Here is a 27,577-nt window from a genome sequence, read left to right on the forward strand (position 1 = left end):
CAATAACACAACTTCCACGTTTGTTTAATGAGAGTAGTCAAGTGTAATGTTTCATTCGAAACACCTGAGAAATAAGTATGGGGAAAAAACAGCTCATGCTATGTCTTCACTTTTACTTGTTTTTAATTCGTTGTCCAAGGTTCTGAAATGTGCTTTCCCAAGGACCCGTCACGTGACTTCCCTGCCTGCGGAGCTCAGCACCGAGCTCACTGGTTTCTGGAGATTTCACGTGAGAATACGACAAACCACGTCGCGCACACTGCAATTCTCTTCCTTTGCCAGTCTCGGTTTAAATTGACAGTCGGTCTGTTTACTCTTTCTTTTTGTGGAGGAATGTGATAATCGAAGCCCTAACAAGCTCGTCAACGAATTTAGGATGATACACCCGTGTTCTTCGTTTTGTTTCTCTCTTTTTTCCTTCATGCCAACACGGTAAATGCAGGGGGTAGAGCGGACTGCTTGTCCGCAATCAGAAAGTCCACGTCTGTCTGGGGACCGAGTTTAAGAAGATGTAAGGATCAAGTAGCTTTTTTCAACCAAAGTCTCTTTATCAAAATGCAGAAGGGAATACGATTTAATGATGGTCATGTCACCTACCTGGGTCTTTTGGCAAAGAAGGATGGTACGAGGCGAGGTTGCTTGAGCAAAAAGAGCTCAGACAACACTAAATGGCACACAAAGTGGTTCGCTTTATTACAAAATATGCTGTTTTATTTTGAGAGCGAGTCCAGCTCTCGACCCGCGGGATTATACCTGTTGGAGGGATGTGTGTGTGACAGAGCGCCGTCACCTAAACCCTCACAATCATCCAAGGAGTGTTTAGAAAAGCAGGTAGGAATAACACACATTCAAGTTCATAACATTGTTTCATTTGTCTTTTGGGGGGGAAACGACTGTAACTAATTTCCAGGTTGATTGAATAAACATGAGTGATGCACCAGTTACCGATGTACAGATATCCTCATGGAGAGGTTGAAAACAGGTGATCATGTGAATCTGACGGTGTTATCAGTGCATGTAACGGATCTTTTTTTTGGAAGAGTAGCCTAGCCTACTTGAAGTATTGCCATGATTTATGTTTTTTTCCTATTCCTCTTTATCCACAGCAATTATTATATTCCAATCCAGTGGAATTATAACCTACAGTAGGCCTATATCAGATTAAATTCAGAGCCGTTTGCTCAGTGTGCGTGTGTTATGTAATCTGTGCATCGGATTAATGATTCCATTATCAACACCAAATTGAATACCGAGCTGCCTCGCGATTTTGCTGCATTGTGCCTTCTTCGGGTTTGCTTATTTTAGACAACAATACAATAGCAACTAATTGGAAATTATGGATTTATAGAAATATATAAATCCCTTAATCTATATAGCCTACATAGTCTAAAGGCCTATGTGTTTTTAAATGTGGTTGATCTTGACATATTATTGTGAAAACAAAATAATGTTATCTCACTGGTATACAGTCAAGTTTGGTGATACTGTTTTTTTTTCTTCAGGAAAATTGCGCTAAAGAAAGAAGGTATTGCATCCCAGAGTCGCCATCTTGTGGGACATGGACGTAATACCACTGTTTGACGTATTGATTTAACTCTCCCAGACTCGCACTGATATTAATAGCATCCTACCTTGGCAACTGCGTCTGCAGCAAATAGTGTTTAATAACAAGACCGTAGGCCTATTTCAAGCGAGCATTGGGGTCATCATCACTAGTGTTTTTATGTTTTGGTACATTGCATTTTGCTCTCAAAGACATGGGCTGAGTTATTCCTTCACATTGGGATCAGTGAACGGTAGGATGAGGCTGTTCAGATGTGGAAGAAAAAAATAAAATGTAATCACTTGTCTTGATTGGCTACTCACTGTAAGCCTATTATGAATATACAGTAGGCCAGGGTCTGTAATATTTCCAGTACTTTCAACGAATGAAATATACCCATTGATGCTGGAGTAAATCTGTAGAAGTAGACACCATAAGATACTACGTTCTTACTTCAAATAAGATGGTTAGCTGATACCCTTCGTCTTCTTATATGGCTCAACTTGTTTCACATTCCTTACAGAAAAACAGTCATGAAAAATAGAATACAAAATGGTGCTGTAATCCTGGTGTTCTCTATGACTGATATAGGATAGTTAGAAGTATTGTGCACATGAAGGATGATGTAATGATTGTGGAATGTTTTGTGTGTAGGATCATTGGATTGAGGCTCTATCTGTGAGTGGTTCTGTTTGTGTCTGTTTTGTTCTGTCTGCAGTCCCTATCCATGACTCTATAGGGCTGCAGTCCAAAGTGAGTCCAGGCCTTTCCTGTGAACAGCTGTCCCTGTGCTGACAAAGCAGTATGTGGCATAGTGGCTAATATTTTGCTCTCCCAGTCCCCTCATAAGAGAATGAAAACTCCTCATATCACTAACGTGCAAATGGTTACAGAGGAATTTGTCAGGAATTTCCTTGTTTTGATCCATCCTGTTCATCATGATTATCGGATGGCTTACTAAAACAGAGATTCTGATGTTGTTTTGATAGTGCCTGTGGAGTCTGTATTTGAAGGAATGATCCATTCCCACCTGTCTCGCTTCATAGCTGCCAGTCAACAAGCTCTGTTCACAACTTAATCTGTGTTACGTAGTTCAGATTGTATTTGTCACACCCCATTGCATCCTACTACCATCTCCAAGCCAACATACATTACTGTTTATAGCAGTTATTTATTAGAAAACAAAAACACCACCATATTCTCACATACAGTACATGTGAGTGAGTGTTCATTGGTCAGTCAGTGTTCATTTGGTAAAAGATGAGCAATACATTATAAATTCTATGTAATTTTTTAATATACAGATGCCTAATCTTAATTAGATCACTCTTTTGTTGCTGAGAATTATTTTCCTGCACAGCAGGAAATACGGACTTGTAGTGTATTCAATGTTTAAAAAGGCTTCTTTAAAATGTCAGAATTGATTTGCCCTAATGAAAAATGTATCAACCCCTACAAAAAATGTCAATTAATTATAATCCACATAATAATTCACATGTTGCTGCAGGATTATTTTCCTGCTGTAGCAAACTGGCTCAAATTAAGATATGGCATCTGTAGAAGAATGAGCTGTATTTTTATGTCTTATGAGTATGTATAACCAGAGACTATTCAACTTGTTTGCACACCAGCAAGTTTATCCTGAATGATAGGATATAGGATGGCACAGAGACAATCAACAGCCTAAATCTGTGACAACCTTAGGATTTAGAGAAGTAGACTTTTAATGATTATCTTCAATTGTCATGGTATGCTGGTTTGTAATGGACATTATCTATACTATTCATACAAACTGTATCATATTTATATCACTCCCATTTCTGTCCTCACACATTGGCAGATTTACATGAAATTTTACTGAAGTGAACTGCAATGATGCAAGTCGTTGTGAAGTTTGACAGCTTTAGTGGCCACCATATTGATGAGAGCGCAGAAAGACAGGGGTGCCAGTGCTTTCTAAAGAGAGCATTAATGCCCCAGGACGTCTTGCCTTTCTCATATTTGCATCAAAATCAGGTGTTTAAATGACCTTTTAACTGTCACTACAGTTCTGGATTGAGCATTCATTCCCACATTTATGTATCCCAAAAGCCGTTATCTAAAGAATGCTAATGTATTTGAGCCCAAGGTTCCTATGGCAACCTTATTTGCATCTAAAATAATGATGTGTGGAAGGGCTCGGGGACTGCAGAGAGTATCTGTGTGTCGTCGCGACTCCCTTCCCCTATTAATACAACCAACCGCTATCTGTGCTAAATTTGTTCCTTGCAGTACCTCGTAGGGGTCAGGGCCCATTTATAGAAAAACACAGTCACTCCTCTTTGGAGAACAGCAGTATTTTCTAGCATTCCGCAGCCAGTGATGGCTGATGTACTTCTGTTCTGTTCTTTCACACCCCACTTTGAGGTAGCTGAATGAGTGGATGACACTCAAAGCCAGACAGAATATTGGGAATTTTTATTGCTATGAGCAAAAAGCTGTAGTAGATTGCCTCTATACAGTATATTTTACCACTTCAGTTCTCTAACAATGTGCACATTTATATGGCAGGATAATATGTGACTTGCTAATGCTATGCTAATTCACAGGAAGCATAGATGGGAGGAAAATTATTGACGCTGCATGCCTGGTTGCTCTTGTGGACAGGTGGGATATTGTTTTATTACAAAGGCCTCTGCTCTGGCTTTTTTGTTATTCTGTTAGGGGAATGGGTTGCAGGTACAGGCATGTAGCAGATGTTGGTTTAAGCTGTATCACAACATTGACTCACTTACTGGTGACTTAAACCTGTTTATTCCTTCCTTGGGGAGCGTAGGTCATCCACAATTTTCAACCAGCAGGCACAACATTCCATTATCACAACATTGATTTTCCAGCTGCATGAGAAAAATGTTATTCATTACTTACATCTCCAAAACAAACAATTGTTCAGTTCAGATCATCAGGTTTGCAGCATTGATTGTATATGTTAAGAAACCATTGAAAGTGTGTGAGTGGTATGACTCAGCCGTAAACATAAAGCGTGAAGCAGGCTATGTGTTCAACAAGCCACTCTCCCTGCTCTTAAAGAGAGGATGAAGGAAAACTACAACAACAACAAGCATGCATCCCTGACACAAATAGATTCTCTTTGAAGGGAGGATGAATACCTAATGAATGTGAAGATGGAAAAGCATTCAGCCATGAATAGTGATGAGGTGCAGGTTGATGGGCGCCTGTTGGACATCTGCAGGCCAAAGATAAGGCTTGGCTTTCACTCAACATGGTTGCTGCCAAAGTACACACAAGGAGTCACGTTTTTAACCTTGAGCGTGATTCCAATGTGTGAGATGTGATAATGTAGGCGTTCCTTTCCAAAGCAGCATGGATCTTTTTCCATCTTGCTATGTCGTTGTGTGTATTGGTGTGGTCAGAACATATTGTTTTACAAGAAAATTGGAAGTGCAATGATATTCTTATTTGAAGAAGGATTATTCATCATATGTTAAGGGAGTGTTAAATGTACAACAATCGTGTAGAAATTGACTATATGCACAAAACAGTAGTCTGGCATGGTCTGAAATGAACTTTTGTTCCATCAGCTAATGTGGATGGTCTATGATCGTGACTGTGATGGATGGTGGATGGTCTATGATCTGTGACGTCTATGAGGTGACTGTGATGGATGGTGGATGGTCTATGATCTGTGACGTCTATGAGGTGACTGTGATGGATGGTGGATGGGTTTTGATCTGTGACGTCTATGAGGTGACTGTGATGGATGGTGGATGGTCTTTGATCTGTGACGTCTATGAGGTGACTGTGATGGATGGTGGATGTTCTTTGATCTGTGACGTCTATGAGGTGACTGTGATGGATGGTGGATGGTCTATGATCGTGACTGTGATGGATGGTGGATGGTCTATGATCTGTGACGTCTATGAGGTGACTGTGATGGATGGTGGATGGTCTATGATCGTGACTGTGATGGTTTGTACACAGACCTAGTGGTGCTGGGGAATTCAGCGCAGAGAAGACCTGCTTAGTTAAAATGGAGTGAGACAAGAAGCGCTAAGAGCCTATCCATTCGCATAGAGTGGAGTTGCTAGGTAACAGGTAGCACACAGTTATGTAATTGGCAATGCCTCCAGCTTACATGTCTTATGGCTTTTCCTCCTGGGAACCAGAGCCATCCCAGGCAGCCAGGCAGTCAGGGGGAGGCTTCCTACTAAAAGCCCCATCGATTGAGCTGGTGGGTGAGGATGTGGGTTTCCCTTTCCCACCCCCCTCTGTGCTGTTTACTCCCCTAATGTCAACAGTGAGAAAGGATAGATACAAGCTTAGATTGTGAGAGGGTTCATGGTTTCAATGATGTGTGTCTGCAGCACACAGATTTTTAAGGGCCCAAAATACTCTTCATATTTTTCTGGTAAAATATACATTTAGTGTAATAGTTTTTGTGGTGTAGCGCCTATACTGTGCATTGTCTGACCTTTTCATTGCATTTTGTGGTTATAACGTTTTATCTCGTCTAGAATCCTATGGAGTAATACAAATACTTTTTCTCATGCAGTGTATTAGAAAATAAAGAATACAAAGGCCTCCTTACCCATGCAATCTAGTAATCTGTTTACGGGCTAATTAAACCTGTGCTTTTTTTTGGTGTGTTTCAGTACTACTTCACCGTAAATTTCACCCATGAAAACCAGAAAGCCCTGGAGTTGCGTACAGAGGATGTAAAGGACTGCGATGAATGGGTGGCTGCAATAACACATGCCAGGTACCAGGCCTCTACTACTTCCGCTCTACCCAGTCAACAACTGCGGCAACACACACATGGGCTATTATTGATGCTTGCTGTATGGCTGGGTTTAGTCTCTTACTGTAGATATGACATGATGCACGGTTTGAAACTTGACTCTGTTGAGGTGTGATAGAAGTGTCATGCAGCATTAAGGCAAGCTTTTTGACATACAGTTCTGCGGACAAATCCTAAAGAAAATCTGATAGGGGCATTGATAAGGTCTGTGCAAAGGCCCCCTGTTTGGCTTTTTTGTCCCCTGAGGTAATAGTATGTATGTAGCTCATGTTAAAACATATTGCTGCCATTTTGTTATTAAACTCTTGGTAGTGAATTTGTATTGAATGATTCCAGTTGAATGAAACAGGCTGACTGGTGATGTAGTTTACTGTATAATAATCATTGTGAAATAAGCAGTGGCGTTGTAATGATTGGTGGTCTATTGTGGCTGTGGATTTGAGAGTTAGAACACTAGACTAAACAAGGTGCAATTTCGAAATGTGGTTGTACATCACCAGTTTAATGCTTGTTATGTCGTGTTTCCATTAACTTGCCCAGTGATTTTTTTGTTTAGTTTTAGTTTTTTGTTCTCGCAGAAAATAGATTTGAAAATTGCCTGCTACAGTGCGTTTCCATTTAACAATCTTGTGTCGATAAAAACATCTGGACGTGATGGATTACAACAACAAAAAAATCTACTTGTTCCCAAAACGTACAGTGTCTAATAGAAATGAATTGGTTCAAGTGTTTCCATTACCCATTTAGGCAAATTGCGCATTAATAAATTGCAGACAGCCTGCATGCCCTCCCACCTATTTCTTTAATGTTTCAGGTAGCCCGCAAAAGTCAGCATGGATAGAATGCAACAATATTTGCCATATTCTAATTATTGTCATGTGCCAATGTATCGCCACGGTCCGTGCCATTGGGAATCTTGCACTCCTGTAGATCTGAAATAATTGGATGGTGAAACTTGCATCCAGCCAACCAGAAAAGCAAGGCGAAGCAATTCAGCCATTCTTAAAAGTCAGGACAGGATCTTGCAAAGAAACATCATTTTTATAGCTGAAAAATGTATTTAGCAGGCAGTAGGCATTTGTGTGCGGTGGAGCTTCATGCTGTAGGTACGTGTTGACATCACATGCCCCACGTACCTTAAAACATTTTCGGCAAACATCATTTATTCGAAAAACAGTTTCCATCATCATTTGTCACAATAAATAAAGTTAGACAAATGAAAAATACAACCCTGTCTAACAGATAAAAATTGATTCTCTATCTACCATTTCCATTATACATGTCGCAAAGATTTCTTTTTGCGACATTGCTTTTGTTGAATAAACCTGGGTCAACAGAAACCTGCCTACTGACAGTCACTTGATTAGCCCATGTCAGCTAACATTATTTATATAAAAAATGGGTCTATCTGCCAGCTATCTAAACCTGTAGTAATCATGGTTGTATTACCGACCCGGCCCCCATTGATTTTGTTAGTCACTCTCACTCAGATATAATATTAAAAACTGCAAACATTTCTCTCCACCCATGCCAAAATGTGTAGAATTACAGAAAATTTGCTCTAAAACTGAGAGAAAAAAATTCTGCCCGATTGTAAAATTGCAGCTAAATGGGGGGGATACGCAGACCCGCAAGCCACTATGGCCCCTTTTTTGTGGCCCCTACCCCCGTAAAAGTTGCCCATTCCTGTTCTAAACCATATGGGCCTGCTGTATTTTGGTTGCTTATCTGCCGAGACAATCTACTGTAGTTACACTTCACTGAACACAAAGGATATTAATATTTCACAGCACTCCATTATGTGAATGTGCATAGACCTACACACCTGAGATGGCTGTATGGGTACAGGTGTGTCTGTGGGGCGGGGGTGGTTTGGTGGATGTATACAGTCTGCATGTGGGGGAGCATATAGAGTCTCGAGTGTGTCTGGAGCTTTGGAAATATGTCTGTGGTGAGTTGTTGCAGTGTGTGTGAGTGTGTGTTTCCTGTCCACAGTTACAGGAACCTGGCCACAGAGCATGAGACGCTCATGCAGAAGTATCTCCATCTACTCCAGATCGTGGAGACAGAGAAAACGGTTGCTAAGCAACTTCGACAACAGATAGAGGACGGGGAAATAGAGATTGAACGGCTAAAATCAGAGGTAATATTCATAATGATTATTTCTGCCTCGGTGGGGGATTGTTATGTTTTTGCCATACTGAACAGGAAATGGATTGGAGCTTGTGTGGGATCTAGGGCAACTACAGTACAGTTAAATGTCTCTCAGGAGCACCGCTCAAGATTTCTAGGATTTTGTCATCTGAGTGAACTGAAATGGATAAGGGCTGTGCTAGTTGTTTCTTTATATCTATCTTATTTGATCATTAGAGAGATAGAGAGAGATTGGGAGAGATTGGGAGAGGAGAAATGGGAGCGCCACTCTGTCACAAAGAGATGTGTGCAGACCCACCGGGCTCCACTTTGCATCTCCACTCATAAATAATCCCTCCAATAAAACTATGCTCCCTGCTGTATTCTTCAGATCAAATAGTCATTTTACTTTAATGTGCAAATGTGGGGCTTGAAATGAAATGGTGTGTTGAATATGCATGAACAGGGCTTTATTATACACGGTGCACCCCCCACCCCACCCCTCCCCACCCCCCACCCCTCCCCACCCTCCACCCCACCCCACCCTCACAAACATAATAATAAACTATATCAGTCTATACAAAGTTAATGGGGACACTTACCTTCAGACAGTTCTGGGCCGCTCCGAGCTCTTTTGTGCAACACATTTATGGAATTTCAATGTACACACAATGCACAGTATCGCACAGTACGTCTGCATTTCTAACCAATGGAAATGAGTGCTGATGTAGAGATATCAGCCAGGTGAATAGAGTTAGTATATCCACCACCACTACCACATGTCAGAGCTGCTAGCTCTGACAGCCTCTAATCTCATTTGACACAGTCACTTTGTTAATACGCTGTCAAGTGAGGAGGAAACTTGGAGAGCAGGTTGTGAGTGATGATGACTGGTCTATCCTGTCTGTGGATGTTCTCTTTGGCAGCTTTCCGGGCTGCACAAAGACAACGGGAAGATCCAGTCAAGTCCAACAGCCGAACCCAGCGAAGATGATGACTCTGAACTCAAGAAAATCAAAAAAGTACATATTTTACACAAAATAATTTTGATTCTATTTTCAGTTTATTTGCCAATGTTGGGGGAAAATACTCACCTTCCATTCCCCACAATTCCCGTGGTCCACTAGGTGCAGAGTTTCCTGCGAGGCTGGATGTGCAGGAGGAAGTGGAAGACCATCATCCAGGACTACATCCGGTCACCCCATGCAGAGAGCATGAGGAAGAGGAACCAGGTGGTGTTCAGCATGCTGGACTCTGAGGCTGAGTATGTCCAGCAGCTCCACATCCTGGTCAACAACTTCCTTCGACCCCTCCGTATGGCTGCCAGCTCCAAGAAACCACCCATCACCCACGACGACGTCAGCAGCATCTTCCTCAACAGGTGTGCAGCTGTAGATGATCACACCAAGCTAACCACTCACACTGCTGTCTCTCACCTCTCTCAGGGAGACAGTGATATGACTGTCTCAATGCTGTAGGACTTTATGTTCATGCATTACAACTATGGTTGATAATGAGAACATAAAGACAGTAAGATGTGATGGCAATATTCTATGTCAAAGCCTGATTCTAAGATGTTTATTTATTTTATTTATTTAACCTTAAGAACAAATTATTATTTGCAATGATGACCTGTCCAGAGACAAGTGCAGCAATATAACATTTAAACACACTTGCACATACAGGCATATTCGCTGTTTGCATGTTTGAATCCTTTTTACATAACTATGGCTAGTGTATATTTTTCTCAGAATGGATACTTAGAGTCTTGTTGATTTACCCTTTTCTTTAGTGAGACCATCATGTTTCTGCATCAAATATTCTACCAAGGGTTGAAAGCAAGAATAGCAAGCTGGCCAACATTAGTTTTGGGTAAGTAGACTAAACTCCTTTTTTGGGGGATCACTCAAATGGATGGATGAATATGATAAATACTATGATAATAATATGCCCCAATTGTCCCCAATATCATCTATCGATCTCTCATTCAGTGTCTCAATCTCTCATTGGTCCTCACTTTCCACAGCGGACCTGTTTGATATTCTACTGCCCATGCTAAACATCTACCAGGAGTTTGTGAGGAACCACCAGTACAGTCTGCAGATTCTGGCCCACTGTAAGCAGAACCGAGACTTTGACAAGCTGCTGAAGCAGTATGAGGCCAAGCCCGACTGTGAGGAGAGGACTCTGGAGACCTTCCTCACCTACCCCATGTTCCAGGTAGGCATACAGTACTGTACACTCTACTGTCTTCTCATAGACTGTCCAGACCCTGTCTCTCACCTGAAACAGCTCTCCTGTTCAGACAAAGTCTCATCCACTGATCACTGACAACACAGCAGCCATTTGTCTCACATGCCTTTGCTCAGAATATCCCTGTTATGTTTTTCATAACCACATAAACCGGTTGTTTGTGAAGCTCAGGTTTTCATAATGGCTCTTTTCTGGCAAGGCATGCAGTTTCAGTGCAGTCTGCTCCACTGGGGTCTACTTTGGGCTCTGCTGTGTTGGTAATAAATTTCTGCTGATGACTGTGGATGTGCATAGAGCTCCCCACTGATCTGCTGCTACGAGTTTGTGTGTGTGTGTGTGTGTGTTTGCACGCAATCTTGTAAGCAAGTGTGTGTGACTCACCTGCCCTTATTCATTCCCTGTCATTCCAGATTCCCCGCTACATTCTTACACTCCATGAGCTCCTGGCCCACACACCACATGAGCATGTGGAGAGGACGAGTCTGGACTATGCCAAGTCAAAGCTGGAGGAGCTGTCCAGGTATACCTGCCTTACCACCTTATTGCACCAAGCAGCACACAGGACACCTCAGTTAATCAACGCTTTCCTAAGTTGTTAAACACAAACGCAGTAGGATAATTGCATACTGTACAGAATGTATACACACTGACAAAGTGAATACAATGATATTCCAAATCTGCACCTAGAATCATGCACGATGAAGTGAGCGAGACAGAGAACATCAGGAAGAACCTGGCCATTGAGCGCATGATCGTAGAAGGCTGCGAGATCCTCCTTGACACCAGCCAGACATTCGTCAGACAAGGTAAGCCCTCAGAGAAGATCCACAAAGGAACCCCAGATCCCACATAAGGACACTATCATAGAGATGGATTTTCTGCCTCTCAACTGTTTGACTGGCAGCCCCTTTGTGTTCTCACAACTTCAAACATCCATAGCCCTACCTGAGCCTCCATAAGGGAAAGACTTAACCAGGTTGGGCTATATAATCCTGTCTGTCTCTGAAGAACAGCATGTACTGAAAGTGGGCCGAATCTTTCATTTCCAAGGGTAATTAGACTGTTAGGAGGCAATACGGAGATGAGTCAGGGTTTGTAAATGTCATACATCCCCAACCGTCTTTGATGGACGTTTAAAGAAGAAGAGGCAAAACATATAGAGAAATGGTTTAACCCTACAGTATGTATATATCCCCCCAGTCAGTGAACAGGTGAGGGGAGGCCTCTCCCAGCCTTGCAGTACAGTTGATCTGTGGGCCTCCCGTCACTGACAGGGCCCCCTGCTGTCTCTCTCCCCCTCCTGCCATACAGGCTCTCTCATCCAGGTGCCAATGAGTGAGAAGGGCAAGATCACCCGTGGGCGACTGGGCTCTCTGTCTCTGAAAAAGGAGGGGGAGAGGCAGTGCTTCCTCTTCTCTAAGCATGTCATTATCTGCACCAGGGGCTCCGGAGGAAAACTGCACCTCACCAAGGTGGGTGTGCCCTGGGCTGCTGAGCCTGCTATACAATCTCTCAAGATGCATCATTGACCAAACTCCCAGAGCTTAATGTAAAATCAAATAACATTCAGGGGATACAATACACAGATGAGGCTTTAGTTAATACACAGCAAATTGGCCGAACCTTTTCAGTGTAACATTTTTTGTGTTTATTCAGGTCTTAAATTAACACTCATGATGTGTAAAAAAAAAAAAACAGTGTTGGTGTTAATAACCAGTGTTAAACAAAAAACAGTATTATATTTCCAAGAATTCCCTAGTGCTGGTTGGTTTTTAGAATTGTTTGTTTCAATATCTATGTTTTTGCATGTACATTGATTGATTAATTAATCTTATGCCACTCATATATAAATAACATACACTACCGTTCAAGAGTTTGGGGTCACTTAGAAATGTCCTGGTTTTTGAAAGAAAAGCACATTTTTTGTCCATTAAAATAATATCAAATTGATCAGAAATACAGTGTAGACATTGTTAATGTTGTAAATGACTATTGTAGCTGGAAATGGTAGATTTTTTATGGAATATCTACATAGGCGTACAGAGGCCCATTATCAGCAACCATCACTCCTGTTTTCCAATGGCACGTTGTGTTAGCTAATCCAGTTTATCATTTTATCATCAGTCCAAGTTCATCAAAATGATGAACTTGGACTGGCAGCTACATTAAATAGTACGCACAAAACACCAGTCTCAACGTCAACAGAGAAGAGGCGACTCCGGGATGCTGGCCTTCTAGGCAAAGTTCCTCTGTCCAGTGTCTGTGTTCTTTTGCCCATCTGAATCTTTTGTTTTTATTGGCCAGTCTAAGATATGGCTTTTTCTTTGCAACTCTGCCTAGAAGGCCAGCATCCCGGAGTTGCCTCTTCACTGTTATCGTTGAGACTGGGGTTTTGTGAGTACTATTTAATGAAGCTGCCAGTTGAGGACTTGTGAGGTGTCTGTTTCTCAAACTAGACACTCTAATGTACTTGTCCTCTTGCTCAGTTGTGCACCGGGGCCTCCCACTCCTCTTTTTATTCTGGTTAGAGCCACTTTGCGCTGTTCTGTGAAGTGAGTAGTACACCGCGTTGTAAGAGATCTTCAGTTTCTTGGCAATGTCTCACATGGAATAGCCTTAATTTCTCAGAACACCTATAGACTGATGAGTTTCAGAAGAAAGTTATTTGTTTCTGGCCATTTTGAACCCACAAATGCTGATGCTCCAGATGCTCAAGTAGTCTAAAGAAGGCCAGTTTTATTGTTTCTTTAATCAGCACGACAGTTTTCAGCTGTGCTAACATAATTGCAAAAGGGTTTTCTTATGATCAATTAGCCTTTAAAAATTATCAACTTGGATTACCTTACACAATGTGCCATTGGAACACAGGAGTGATGGTTGCTGATAATGGGCCTCTGTACGCCTATGTAGATATTCCATTAAGTCGATCAGCCGTTTCCAGCTACAATAGTCATTTACAACATTAACAATGTCTACACTGTATTTCTGATCAATTTGATGTTATTTTAATGGACAAGAAATGTGATATTCCTTGCCAAAAGCAAGGACATTTCTAAGTGACCCCAAACTTTTGAATGCTAGTGTACATTTTTCTATACTCATCCAATCTGTTACGTGGACTTATTGCACCCATTACTGAAATGATTGTCCAGTTAAGTTGGTTCATATCTTAGTCTTCCCAACCTTGCAGTCATTCATTCAAAATGTTAGATATACCCACTATGGCTGGATTCCAATAGGAATTACACATCATTTTGCAAGCCATCATAATGTTAATTTCAGGCCTGAAAACCTTGAGTTTCAGGCCACTGTATTAGGTTAAAACTAGACCCTCAAAAGAAGGCCTTATTAATTAATAAATCCTTTTACTGCACTGGGCTAAATCAGGGTCACACAGAGTGTTTCTTGGTAGTCTTAAACAAATCTACTTTGTAACAAAAGTATACACCTCACACACATGGTTATGGGTTTTAAAAAAAAGTCAGATATAGAGTTAAAATGTGTACATTGTAAGTTTTCATCCCAATATTACACTTTATATACATCACAGAGACTGAAATAAAAGAAAAAAACGTTTGACATAGAAACACCGGATTTCCGGCTGATTTTTGTAAATGTTTATTAATTATGAAATGATGACAAATATTAATACAATTCCACCCATGAGGCCATAAGGGTGGCGATTAAAAAAAAAAGTATATTTTACCTTTATTTAACTAAGCAAGTCAGTTTTCAATGACAGCCTAGGAACAGTGGGTTAACTTCCTTGTTCAGGGGCAGAATGACAGATTTTTACCTTGTCAGCTCAGGGATTTGATTTTACAAGCTTTCGGTTACTAGTCCAACACTCTAACCACTAGACTACCCTGCCGCCCCCGTTTTGGTCATTTGGTCATTTGACTGTATCTGATTTCATCTGTTTATTGACCTGTAGTCCTACATGTGTTGAAAGTTGTTGAGCTACATAATAATGTCAGTGATATTGTTATTGATTATTCAGTAGTGGAGGGGATTCATGGAATGTGGTTGTGAGTGTGCTAATGCATATTGTTGTTCTCAGAATGGTGTGGTCTCTCTTATTGACTGCACTCTTCTGGAAGACCCCGAGGGGACAGATGATGAGTGTAAGAACCACAATGTTTCATTCCTACCTCACTGAAATATGGAGCATGTATACGGTGCTGTATTATGTATGATTCCTGCATGCATATGGTACAAGACGTAGTGTCACAATTTGATGAGCTATACTATAGACTCTCTGCAAGTTTCATCTGTTCTTCATTTAGAAGTACAATAAACCTCTCATTTATGCCATAGTAATGACCAATTTCTCCTATTCACCTCTGTTTTTGTTTTGCCCAAAGCCAAACCAGACAAGGGTGTACAGGACATGGAGCATCTGGACTTTAAGATCGTGGTGGAGCCTAAAGAAGGCCAGTCGTTTACAGTGATCCTGGTGGCCTCCTCGCGGCAGGAGAAATCTGCCTGGACCAGTGACATCAGCCAGGCACGTCTGTTCTGCTCTGCATGCATTGCATCTGTCTCTCTCCAGCAGGGAAACATGGGTGTCTGTCTGCAGAGTGGCTGTACTCACACCTTTCCTCTCCCTCATTCCTTCTCTTCTTCTCTCTTACAGTGCATAGACAACATCCGCTGCAATGGGCTTATGATGAATGCATTTGAGGAGAACTCTAAAGTCACCGTGCCACAAATGATCAAGTGAGCCCCATTCATGCAACAGGCAGATCTTTGTGGTGTCTTTATTTGTGTGTTCTAGTGTTTTCATATGTGTTTGTGTGTTTTTCTGTGAGCAGGTCCGACGCCAGCCTGTACTGTGACGACGTGGACATCCGTTTCAGTAAGATGATGAACTCATGTAAGGTGTTGCAGATCCGCTATGCCAGCGTGGAGAGACTCCTGGAGAGGCTGACAGACCTGCGCTTCCTCTCCATCGACTTTCTCAACACCTTCCTGCACTCCTACCGCGTGTTCACCAGCGCCAACGTGGTGCTGGACAAACTCATCACCATCTACAAGAAACCCATCAGTGCCATCCCAGCCCGGTAAGGCCATAAAGGAGCTGCTAGTGCTTTAGCCTTGACTTTGACAAACACAGTCAGCAAAATGTCTAGATCTATCTCATGCGTAGTGCTTTAGCTGTTTAAAGAAGATACATTGTCAGTGTTTTTGCATTGCAATGTCCCCGACACAGTAAAGACGGCTGTAGTTAGGGCTGATGACGATAACATCCCCTGACAGGCCCAGCAGCCTCTGGCCTCCTCTGGCTGCCTCTATCTCTTTTAGCCCACCACTGATTCCCTCACAGCTCTACTTCCACAGCCCACAGTATTAGGTATTTTTATCCACGTCCTGTGTCTGTGTGTCTATGTGTGTGTGTGTGCATTTATGTTTGGATGTGGGTGGGTGGGTGGGTGCTTGCGTGCGTGCGCAAGTGCGCAAGTGTGTGCGTGCAGTGAGGTGAGGTGAGGTGAGGAGAGGTCATGTCTGTGTGTGTCAGTGTGGTGTGTTCTGTGTGAAGGCAGTAATTGGGCCCAGACTCTTCTCCTGCTTGCCTAAGAGCATCTCAGCGGGGCTCTGTCGCTGTCACCTTAGCAACCGGTCTCTCTGCTGCAGGACCCCACCCTCCCCTGGTCTGCAGAGGATCTATAGTATGAAATATTTATGGTCCGTGTTGTCGGCCAGAGCAGAGCAGACCCCTTCTCCGGCCTAGGATAGTGAGCCCAACTCCCAGACTCTTATCAGGGGGAGCTCCCTCCCCATGCCCACACCCTGCAGCATGTTCTCCTGTGGAGCCTGTCATGTCTCTATGAGCCACCGCCACTCTGATGCTTGTGTCAGCAGCATGGCTGCTCGCTCGCGGTGTCACTTGCTGTGCTATTTATGGGAACTCGTGAGGTCTCGAGGAGGGTGGCAGTGAGTGGGAGAGGTCTTCTGCAACATTGTATCAGATTTTTTTACTTTTATTGCAGAAACACCATGTTGCCTTGTATTGTCGCTGTTGACAATGTATTGATTTTTATATTTAACACAGAAAGACATGTATAATTCAGATGTCTTAGTTCTTTGCAACACACTGAAGTGCTGAAGTACATAGCTACAATACATTCTTCTGACTAGAATAAAATGTGTTGTCTTTACCTGATGCAGATCCCTGGAGTTGTTCTTCGCCAGCAGTCAGAACAATAAACTCCTATATGGGGAGCCACCCAAATCCCCCAGGGCCAGCCGTAAGTTCTCTTCCCCCCCTCCTCTGGCCATCACCAAGACATCGTCCCCCAACCGCCGGCGTAAACTCTCACTCAACATCCCCATCATCACTGGGGGAAAGGCTCTGGACCTGGCCGCCCTCAGCTGCTCCTCCAATGGCTATGCAAGCATGTACTCCTCCATGTCCCCCTTCAGCAAGACCACACTGGACATCAACAAGTTATATGTCACCAGTCCCATCACCAGCAAGATCCCTGCTGAGGGAGAGGGCAAGACGGACAAGGCAGAGGAGACCACTGTGTCTAAACAAGGTAAGCCAGCTAATCTTCACTGTGGAGATGGGGGGATTTATGTCCTTATTGATGCTTCTAAAGATGAATGTTGGGCTATTTATTTGAATATAGAATGAGGGTTCAGGATTGTAATCATGACAGGTGTCTAGAATGTGGTATTTACTGACCTGTTTTGAATCATGACAGGTGTCTGGAATGTGGTATTTACTGACCTGTTTTGAATCATGACAGGTGTCTGGAATGTGGTATTTACTGACCTGTTTTGAATCATGACATGTGTCTAGAATGTGGTATTTACTGACCTGTTTTGAATCATGACATGTGTCTAGAATGTGGTATTTACTGACCTGTTTTGAATCATGACAGGTGTCTAGAATGTGGTATTTGCTGACCTGTTTTGCGCTTGGTGTAGATATTTCAGTTCCGGAGGAAAGTGACATTGACCAAAGCCAGAGTGATGATGCAGACCCAGAAACGTCTCCTATCAAGTCGCCAACCACCCCTCAAAAAAATGTGAAGTGCAAAAACTCCTCAGGTACATTGTGTCCCAGACAGCACAGTGGTGTTGTTATCACTCATTCCATGATACCAGAGCACCTGATTCACATGCTGGCAAGCCACCTGTATCCTCCTGTCAGCCAACATACCATATTTGTGACCGACCGGCTCAAATCGATCTTATGTAGGAACATTTGAAATTGCGTTTTTTACATTGGATAAAAGTAGAGACTCAGAGTTACAAAATGGTATATCATACACTACCGTTGATGAACAATGGAAAAGTAATTTTGCTTTGAAAGTTGGTAAACTTGTAAGCTCACTTTTGAGAAAATGGCCTTTGAATGTTTTGGTACTACTTTTGGAGAGCCCTCTTTGTCTATACCCATTCAGCATCGTTCACACCCAAGCTTTAGCCCCACCCATCTCTTTAACCTCTTACATCTAGATGTTCCGCTAGCGGAACACCTGCTCCAATATCCAATGATGGGCGTGGCGCGAAATACAAATTCCTCTAAAATCCGAAAACTTCAATTTTTCAAACATATGACTATTTTACAGCATTTTAAAGACAAGACTCTCGTTAATCTAACCACACTGTCCGATTTCAAAAAGGCTTTACAGCGAAAGCAAAACATTAGATTATGTCAGCAGAGTACCCAGCCAGAAATAATCAGACACCCATTTTTCAAGCTAGCATATAATGTCACAAAAAACAAAACCACAGCTAAATGCAGCACTAACCTTTGATGATCTTCATCAGATGACAACCCTAGGACATTATGTTATACAATGCATGCATGTTTTGTTCAATCAAGTTCATATTTATATCAAAAAACAGCTTTTTTACATTAGCATGTGACGTTCAGAACTAGCATACCCCCGCAAACCTCCGGTGAATTTACTAAATTACTCACGATAAACGTTCACAAAAAACATAACAATTATTTTAAGAATTATAGATACAGAACTCCTCTATGCACTCGATATGTCCGATTTTAAAATAGCTTTTCGGTGAAAGCACATTTTACAATATTCTCAGTAGATAGCCCGGCATCACAGGGCTAGCTATTTAGACACCCACCAAGTTTAGCACTCACCAATATCAGATTTACTATTAGAAAAGTTTGATTACCTTTCCTGTTCTTCGTGAGAATGCACTCCCAGGACTTCTACTTCAATAACAAATGTTGGTTTGGTCCAAAATAATCCATCGTTATATCCAAATAGCGGCATTTTGTTCGTGCGTTCTAGACACTATCCGAATGGTAAATAAGGGTCGTGCGCATGGCGCATTTCGTGACAAAAGATTTCTAAATATTTCATTACAGTACTTCGAAGCATGTCAACCGCTGTTTAAAATCAATTTTTATGCCATTTTTCTCGTAAAAAAGCGATAATATTCCGACCGGGAATCTGTGTTTCGGCAAATAAAGGGAAAAACACGGGGGCGGCCAGTGCACGAGCCTAAGCCCTTTGTCCTCTGATAGACCACTTAGCAAAAGCGCTCGTGTGTTTCAGCCAGGGCTTTGAATTACGTCATTCAGCTTTTTGCCGCCTTCTGAGAGACCATGTGAGCCGTAGGAAGTGTCACGTTAGAGCAGAGATCCTTTGTAATGGATAGAGATGGCAAAGAAGTTCAAGAAATGGTCAGACAGGGTACTTCCTGTACAGAATCTTCTCACGTTTTGGCCTGCCAAATGAGTTCTGTTATACTCACAGACACCATTCAAACAGTTTTAGAAACTTTGGAGTGTTTTCTATCAAAAGCTAATAATTATATGCATATTCTAGTTTCTGGGCAGGAATAATAATCAGATTAAATCGGGTACGTTTTTTATCCAGCCGTGAAAATACTGCCCCCTAGCCATAACAGGTTAAGGGTTGATCCGAATGTACTAACAGCAGTCAAGGACCCAAGCTAACTTGATAGCTACTTCTAGACATCTAAGTGAGAGAGAACAACTCACTGAACATTACTCGCCCAAGCAGACCTGGTTAGGCTGTTATGTTTTCCAGTGCATTGGTGACTGCAACTGTCTTGTCAGATTGTCCGTCCGTAAATTCAGAGCGTTTCGCATTCAGAGCGCATACCGGATGCTCTGGCCGATCCGAACGTTCTGACCTCACAATGGCAGTCAAGCACCAAGCTAACTGGCTAACATTGGCTAGCTTGTTAGCTACTCCCAGACACATAATGAAAGAACACCCCACTTTGACCATTTTACTCACCCTAGCAGAGCTGGTTACCCAGACATCACACTGGATCTGGGCTGGCTCCGGCTGAGAGTCGGGGCACTCAGCTGAGAGTCAGACTCGGCCGACGTCATGTGGCCCCGAGTCTGAGCCGCCTTAGGCAGTATTACTTATGGCTAGGATGCAGAGATTGAGCTTGAGCTTGGAATAGACAACAGGTGGAAATTATAGGCAATTAGCAAGACACCCCCAATAAAGGAGTGGTTCTGCAGGTGGTAACCACAGACCACTTCTCAGTTCCTATGCTTCCTGGCTGATGTTTTGGTCATATTTGAATGCTGGCGGTGCTTTCACTCTAGTGGTAGCATGAGACGGAGTCTACAACCCACACAAGTGGCTCAGGTAGTGCAGCTCATCCAGGATGGCACATCAATGCGAGCTGTGGCAAGAAGGTTTGCTGTGTCTGTCAGCGTAGTGTCCAGAGCATGGAGGCGCTACCAGGAGACAGGCCAGTACATCAGGAGACGTGGAGGAGGCCGTAGAAGGGCAACAACCCAGCAGCAGGACCGCTACCTCCACCTTTGTGCAAGGAGGAGCAGGAGAAGCAGTGCCAGAGCCCTGCAAAATGACCTCCAGCAGGCCACAAATGTGCATGTGTCTGCTCAAACGGTCAGAAACAGACTCCATGAGGGTGGTATGAGGGCCCGACGTCCACAGGTGGGGGTTTTGCTTACAGCCCAACACCGTGCAGGACGTTTGGCATTTGCCAGAGAACACCAAGATTGGCAAATTCGCCATTGGCGCCCTGTGCTCTTCACAGATGAAAGCAGGTTCACACTGAGCACGTGACATTCGTGACAGAGTCTGGAGACGCCGTGGAGAACGTTCTGCTGCCTGCAACATCCTCCAGCATGACCGGTTTGGCGGTGGGTCAGTCATGGTGTGGGGTGGCATTTCTTTGGGGGGCCGCACAGCCCTCCATGTGCTCGCCAGAGGTAGCCGGACTGCCATTAGGTACCGAGATGAGATCCTCAGACCCCTTGTGAGAACATATGCTGGTGCGGTTGGCCCTGGGTTCCTCCTAATGCAAGACAATGCTAGACCTCATGTGGCTGGAGTGTGTCAGCAGTTCCTGCAAGAGGAAGGCATTGATGCTATGGACTGGCCCGCCCGTTCCCCAGACCTGAATCCAATTGAGCACATCTGGGACATCAAGTCTCGCTCCATCCACCAACGCCACGTTGCACCACAGACTGTCCAGGAGTTGGCGGATGCTTTAGTCCACGTCTGGGAGGAGATTCCTCATGAGACCATCCGCCACCTCATCAGGAGCATGCCCAGGCGTTGTAGGGAGGTCATGGAGGCCACGTGGAGGCCACACACACTACTGAGCCTCATTTTGACTTGTTTTAACCTCTATGGGCTAGGTGGGACGCAGGCGTCCCCCCCGTGGTGCACTCCATCAACAGCAGGTGCATTTCAAGAGCGGCAAATTTGAATCCAAATAAATGTAAAAATTCAAATTTTTCAAACATACAACTATTTTACACCCTTTGAAAGATAAACATCTCCTTAATCTAACCACGTTTTACTATTTCAAAAAGGTTTTACGGCGAAAGCATAAATTTAGAGTATATTAGGACAGTACATTTACAAGAGTTGTGTGTAATGTTTTGTCAATTCAAAGACAGGGTCACCAAAACCATAAAACCAGCTAAAATGATGCACTAACCTTTTACAATCTCCATCAGATGACACTCCTAGGACATTATGTTAGACAATGCATGCATTTTTAGTTCTATCAAGTTCATATTTATATCCAAAAACAGCGTTTTACTTTGGCATTGATGTTGAGGAAATCGTTTCCCTCCAATAACCGGCAGTCAAGTCAGCATCACAAATTAAATAATTAAAATTAGAAAACATTGGTAAAATATTATATTGTCATTTAAAGAATTATAGATTTACATCTCTTGAACGCAATCAACTTGCCAGATTTAAAAATAACCTTACTGGGAAATCACACTTTGCAATAATCTGAGCACTGCGCCCAGAAAAATACGCGTTGCGATACAGACTAGTCGTCATGTTGGGGAGATCTAAAATCGAAAATACTATGTAAATAATCCATTACCTTTGATTCTCTTCATCAGATGTCACTTCCAGGTATCACAGGTCCATAACGAATGTAGTTTTGTTCAAAAAAGCTCATCATTTATGTCCAAAAATCTCCGTCTTGTTAGCACATGATCTAAGCCCGCCGGACTTCACTTCATGAACGAGGGGAAAAAATATATTTACGTTCGTTCAAACATGTCAAACGTTGTATAGCATAAATCATTAGGGCCTTTTTTAACCAGAACATGAATAATATTCAAGGTGGACGAATGCATACTCTTTTATAACGTATTGGAACGAGGGTACCCAACATGAACTCGCGCGCCAGGTGTCTAATGGGCCATCATCGTTCCATGGCTCTTGTTCGGTCAGATCTCCCTCCAGAAGACTCAAAACACTTTGTAAAGGCTGGTGACATCTAGTGGAAGCAATAGGAAGTGCCAAAATATTCCTCAGCCCCTGTGTTTTTAAATGGCATAGGTTTAAGGACATTACATCAAAGTTAGATCAGCCTGTAGTGTGGTTTTCCACTTTAATTTTGAGTATGACTCCAAATCCAGACCTCCATGTGTTGATAAATTGGATTTCCGTTGATATTTTTGTGTGATTTTGTTGTCAGCACATTCAACTATATAAAGAAAAAAGTATTTAATAAGATTATTTATTTCATTCAGATCTAGGATGTGTTGTTTAAGTGTTCCCTTTATTTTTTTGAGCAGTATATATTACTTGGGGCTCGGGCGGATTCCGGTGATAGTTATCTGGCCCAAATGTATCGCTTGTGGCTCAGGCCGATTGGGGCTACTCTCTGGCAGATGATTACACAGGCTGCTTTATATAATTAACATTTCATTATGTATTTTTCATTGTTTCTTTGATCAAAAAATACAATTAACATTTACATTAAATTCTTTAAGAGTCCTGTGTAGTATTTTAGTATTTTGATACTTTGTGCAAGGCAATTGATAAGCATTAAAAACTTTGTGGATGGAGCCTCCCGAGTGGTGCAGCAGTCTAAGACACTGCATCGCAGTACAAGCTGCTTTGCTACAGATGCTGGTTCGAGACCCGTGCCGTCCGGGAGACGCATGAGGCGACGCACAATTGGCCCAGCGTTGCCCGAGTTAGGGGAGGGTTTGGCCGGCTGGGATGTCCTTGTCCCATCGCACTATAACGACTCCTGTGGCGGGCCAAGCGCATACACGGTCACCAGGTGTATGGTGTTTCCTCCGACTCAAGATGTTTTTTTTGTGGATGGGTATAATTTGTATGTATAAAGTGTATAATAGTAATATTTTAAATTACTAAATCGGGTAATTTTGTATACATTTATTAAAATTTGCATCTAGCTGCTTCTGGGGGGATTCTGGTAAGATTCCGGCAAAGTCGGCTGAATTCCGGTAGATGGAAATGCCCGATGTACTTGGGCTGATTCTGGGCAGTCATTCATTCCGGGCCGAATCTGACACCCAATTCAATCAGTTACGCTTCTGGGCCGATTCCTCATTGCTGGCTGGGTATGCTGTTTTCATGTTATCCAGAGCGTTGGTGACTGTAACTGTGCTGCTGGCAACAATTAAATTCCGCTTTTTTGCCGACTTTTACTGACACTGGCCATATTCAATGGGTGTTGAGTGTTCATAAGTTCATCAGTTATTCTGCCCTCCTGGCACACTCAGACGAGAGTGCTCTGAAATCTAAGTAGATGGCCAGACTGAATTTACGAACTCACCCAAAATGGTTACTTGCATAGTGGAGTATTTTGTTAAGACATGTAGCTAGCTAGCTTTGCAGGTAGCTAACCGACCAGGTTCAATGTTAGCTAGCTAACATTAGGCTATAGCTAGCTAAGCAAATGGCTCTGAGATACAAACAATAAGGTCATACACGTAACGTTAGCTAGCGAGCCAGCCAGCTATCGTTAGCTAGCTAGGTAAACAATGAACCATAATCACAACTCATGACGTTACTACCCTGCATGAATCTGCAGGTAACTTAGCTAACCAACCAGGTTCAATGTTAGCTAGCTAACATTAGGCTATAGCTAGTCAAGCAAGTAGCTCTGAGATACAAATAATAAGATCATGCACGTAATGTTAGCTGGCGAGTTAGCTAGCAATTGTAATTCACGATACATAAAAAAGACATACTGACCAGCTCAAATAGACAGAAGTGTGCTATATGGCAGAACAATCCCAACTCATCTCTCAGCATGTCCAGCCCACTCATTATCTCAGGCAATCATGACTAGCGGGAAGGTTGCTGCCTTGCTCTGTGGCTAACCAACTAGGCTCGTAATTGAATTTTTTTATTTGTATTTACAAATGGCATACAAGTTTGTTATTAAGGCACATGAAAGTTCACATGTTCAAGAAGGTGTTTCTGCCAAAAAAACGCATTTTGATCAAAATAAAAAAATGACGTTCAAACGGCTCTCCTGTCAAGTATTGACCGGCGACATACGCTTAGTTTCCTGAAACGGGTCACATTTATCAATGACTCAAACATGCTCCCCTGTTAAACAGAGTCAGTGATAAGAAATCAAAACATACAGTTTTAAAGGGTTGTTACTTTAATTATTATTTTTATTTTTTCACCTTTATTTAACCAGGTAGGCCAGTTGAGAGCAAGTTCCCATTTACAACTGCGACCTGGCCAAGAAAAAGTAAAGCAGTGCAACACAAACAACAACACAGGTTCAAACAAACGTACAGTCAATAACACGATAGAAAAGTCTATATACAGTGTGTGCAAATGAGGTAAGATTAGGGAGGTAAGGCAATAAATAGGCCGTAGTGGCGAAGTAATTGCAATTTATCAATTAAACACTGGAGTGATAGATGTGCAGAGATGAATGTGCGAGTAGAGATACTGTGGTGCAAAGTAGCAAAAAAAAAAAAAAAAAAATATGGGGATGAGGGAGTTGGGTGGCCTATTTTCAGATGGGCTATGTACAGGTGCAATGATCTGTAAGCTGCTCTGACAGCTGATGCGTAAAGTTAGTGAGGGAGATATGAGTCTCCAGCTTCAGTGATTTTTGCAATTCGTTCTAGTCATTGGCAGCAGAGAATTGGAAGGAAAGGCTGCAAAAGGAGGAATTGGCTTTGGGGGTGACCAGTAAAATATACCTGCTGCTAAGGTGAACAGTGAGCGGAGATAAGGTGGGGCTTTACCTAGCAAAGACTTATAGATGACCTGGAGCCAGTGGGTTTGGCGACGAATATGAAGCAAGGGCCAGCCAACGAGAGCATACAGGTCGCAGTGGTGGGTAGTATATGTGGCTTTGGTGACAAAACGGATGGCACTGTGATAGACTGCATCCAATTTGCTGAGTAGAGTGTTGGAGGCTATTTTGTAAATGACATCGCCGAAGTCAAGGATCGGTAGGATGGTCAGTTTTACGAGGGTATGTTTGGCAGCATGAGTGAAGGAGTCTTTGTTGCGAAATAGGAAGCCGATTCTAGATTTCATTTTGGATTGGAGATGCTTAATGTGAGTCTGGAAGGAGAGTTTACAGTCTAACCAGACACCTAGGTATTTGTAGTTGTCCACATATTCTAGGTCAGAACCGTCCAGAGTAGTGATGCTGGGCAGGCAGGTGCGGGCAGCGATCGGATGAAGAGCATGCATTTAGTTTTACTTGCATTTAAGAGCAGTTGGAGGCCACGGAAGGAGAGTTGTATGGCATTGAAGCTCGTCTGGAGGTTAGTTGACACAGTGTCCAAAGAAGGGCCAGAAGTATACAGAATGGTGTCGTCTGCGTAGAGGTGGATCAGAGAATCACCAGCAGCAAGAGCGACATAATTGATGTATACAGAGTAAAGGGGACCGAGAATTGAATTGGTCGATGAATACGGCTGCATAGTATTGTCTTTTATCGATGGCGGTTATGATATTGTTTAGGACCTTGAGCGTGGCTGAGGTGCACCCATGACCAGCTCGGAAACCAGATTGCATAGCGGAGAAGGTACGGTGGGATTCAAAATGGTCGGTGATCTGTTTGTTAACTTGGCTTTCGAAGACCTTAGAAAGGCAAGGTAGGATAGATGTAGGTCTGTAACAGTTTGGGTCTAGAGTGTCTCCCCCTTTGAAGAGGGGGATGACCGCGGCAGCTTTCCAATCTTTGGGGATCTCAGACGATACGAAAGAGAGGTTGAACAGGCTAGTAATAGGGGTTGCAACAATTGTGGCGGATAATTTTAGAAAGAGAGGGTCCAGATTGTCTAGCCCAGCTGATTTGTAGGGGTCCAGATTTTACAGCTCTTTCAGAACATCAGTTATCTGGATTTGGGTGAAGGAGAAATGTGTGAGGCTTGGGCAAGTTGCTGTGGTGGGTGCAGAGCTGTTGACCGGGGTAGGGGTAGCCAGGTGGAAAGCATGGCCAGCCGTAGAAAAATGCTTATTGAAATTCTCAATTATTGTGGATTTATCGGTGGTGACAGTGTTTCCTAGCCTCAGTGTAGTGGGCAGTTGGGAGGAGATGCTCATATTCTCCATGGACTTTACAGTGTCCCAGAACTTTTTGGAGTTTGTGCTACGGGATGCAAATTTCTGTTTGAAAAAGCTAGCCTTTGCTTTCCTAACTGCCCGTGTATATTGGTTCCTAATTGGTTCCTAACTTCCCTGAAAAGTTTCATATCGCGGGGGCTATTCGATACTAACGCAGTACGCCACAGGATGTTTTTGTGCTGGTCAAGGGCAGTCAGGTCTGGAGTGAACCAAGGGCTATATCTGTTCCTGGTTTACATTTTTTGAATGGGGCATGATAATTTAAGATGGTGACACCACCGTTCAAAAGTTTGGGGTCACTTAGAAATGTCCTTGTTTTTGAAAGAAAAGCAATTTTTTTGTCCATTAAAATAACATCAAATTGATCAGAAATACAGTGTAGACATTGTTAATGTTGTAAATGACTATTGTAGCTGGAAACGGCTGATTTTTTTATGGAATATTTACATAGGCGTACAGAGGCCCATTATCAGCAACCATCACTCCTGTGTTCCAATGGCACGTTGTGTTAGCTAATCCAAGTTTATCATTTTTAAAGGCTAATTGATCATTAGAAAACCCTTTTGCAATTATGTTAGCACAGCTGAAAATGGAAGCAATAAAACTGGCCTTCTTTAGATTAGTTGAGTATCTGGAGCATCAGCATTTGTGGGTTCGATTACAGGCTCAAAATGGCCAGAAACAAATAACTTTCTACTGAAACTCGTCAGTCTATTATTGTTCTTAGAAATGAAGGCTATTCCATGCGAGAAATTACCAAAAAACTGAAGATCTCGTACAACGCTGTGTACTACTTCCTTCACAGAACAGCGCAATCTGGCTCTAACCAGAATAGAAAGAGGATTGGGAGGCCCCGGTGCACAACTGAGCAAGAGGACAAGTACATTAGAGTGTCTAGTTTGAGAAACAGACTCCTTACAAGATCTCAACTGGCAGCTTCATTAAAGAGTACCTGCAAAACACCAGTCTCAACTACAAAAGTGAAGAGGCGACTCCGGGTTTCTGGCC

At 42.7% G+C, this 27,577-nt stretch overlaps 1 protein-coding gene across 1 annotated transcript in view; it reads left to right on the forward strand.

The window, feature by feature from the left end:
* Positions 1 to 206: 206 nt before the first annotated feature.
* The window catches only part of LOC106573487 (ras-specific guanine nucleotide-releasing factor 1), a 36,826-nt gene continuing 9,455 nt past the window's right edge, over positions 207 to 27,577 (forward strand). The window contains exons 1-16 of the mRNA XM_014148574.2: positions 207 to 831; positions 6,196 to 6,302; positions 8,337 to 8,484; positions 9,401 to 9,496; positions 9,602 to 9,855; positions 10,267 to 10,346; positions 10,501 to 10,694; positions 11,138 to 11,247; positions 11,415 to 11,533; positions 12,039 to 12,199; positions 14,788 to 14,851; positions 15,092 to 15,234; positions 15,364 to 15,446; positions 15,542 to 15,790; positions 16,896 to 17,266; positions 17,661 to 17,783. Of these exons, the coding sequence (XP_014004049.1) occupies positions 556 to 831; positions 6,196 to 6,302; positions 8,337 to 8,484; positions 9,401 to 9,496; positions 9,602 to 9,855; positions 10,267 to 10,346; positions 10,501 to 10,694; positions 11,138 to 11,247; positions 11,415 to 11,533; positions 12,039 to 12,199; positions 14,788 to 14,851; positions 15,092 to 15,234; positions 15,364 to 15,446; positions 15,542 to 15,790; positions 16,896 to 17,266; positions 17,661 to 17,783 (2,578 nt within the window). The 5' untranslated portion in view covers positions 207 to 555. The remainder of the gene's footprint in view (positions 832 to 6,195; positions 6,303 to 8,336; positions 8,485 to 9,400; positions 9,497 to 9,601; positions 9,856 to 10,266; positions 10,347 to 10,500; positions 10,695 to 11,137; positions 11,248 to 11,414; positions 11,534 to 12,038; positions 12,200 to 14,787; positions 14,852 to 15,091; positions 15,235 to 15,363; positions 15,447 to 15,541; positions 15,791 to 16,895; positions 17,267 to 17,660; positions 17,784 to 27,577) is intronic.

This window comes from Salmo salar, chromosome ssa16 (assembly GCF_905237065.1).
Source record: "Salmo salar chromosome ssa16, Ssal_v3.1, whole genome shotgun sequence".
NCBI classification, from domain to species: domain Eukaryota; kingdom Metazoa; phylum Chordata; class Actinopteri; order Salmoniformes; family Salmonidae; genus Salmo; species Salmo salar.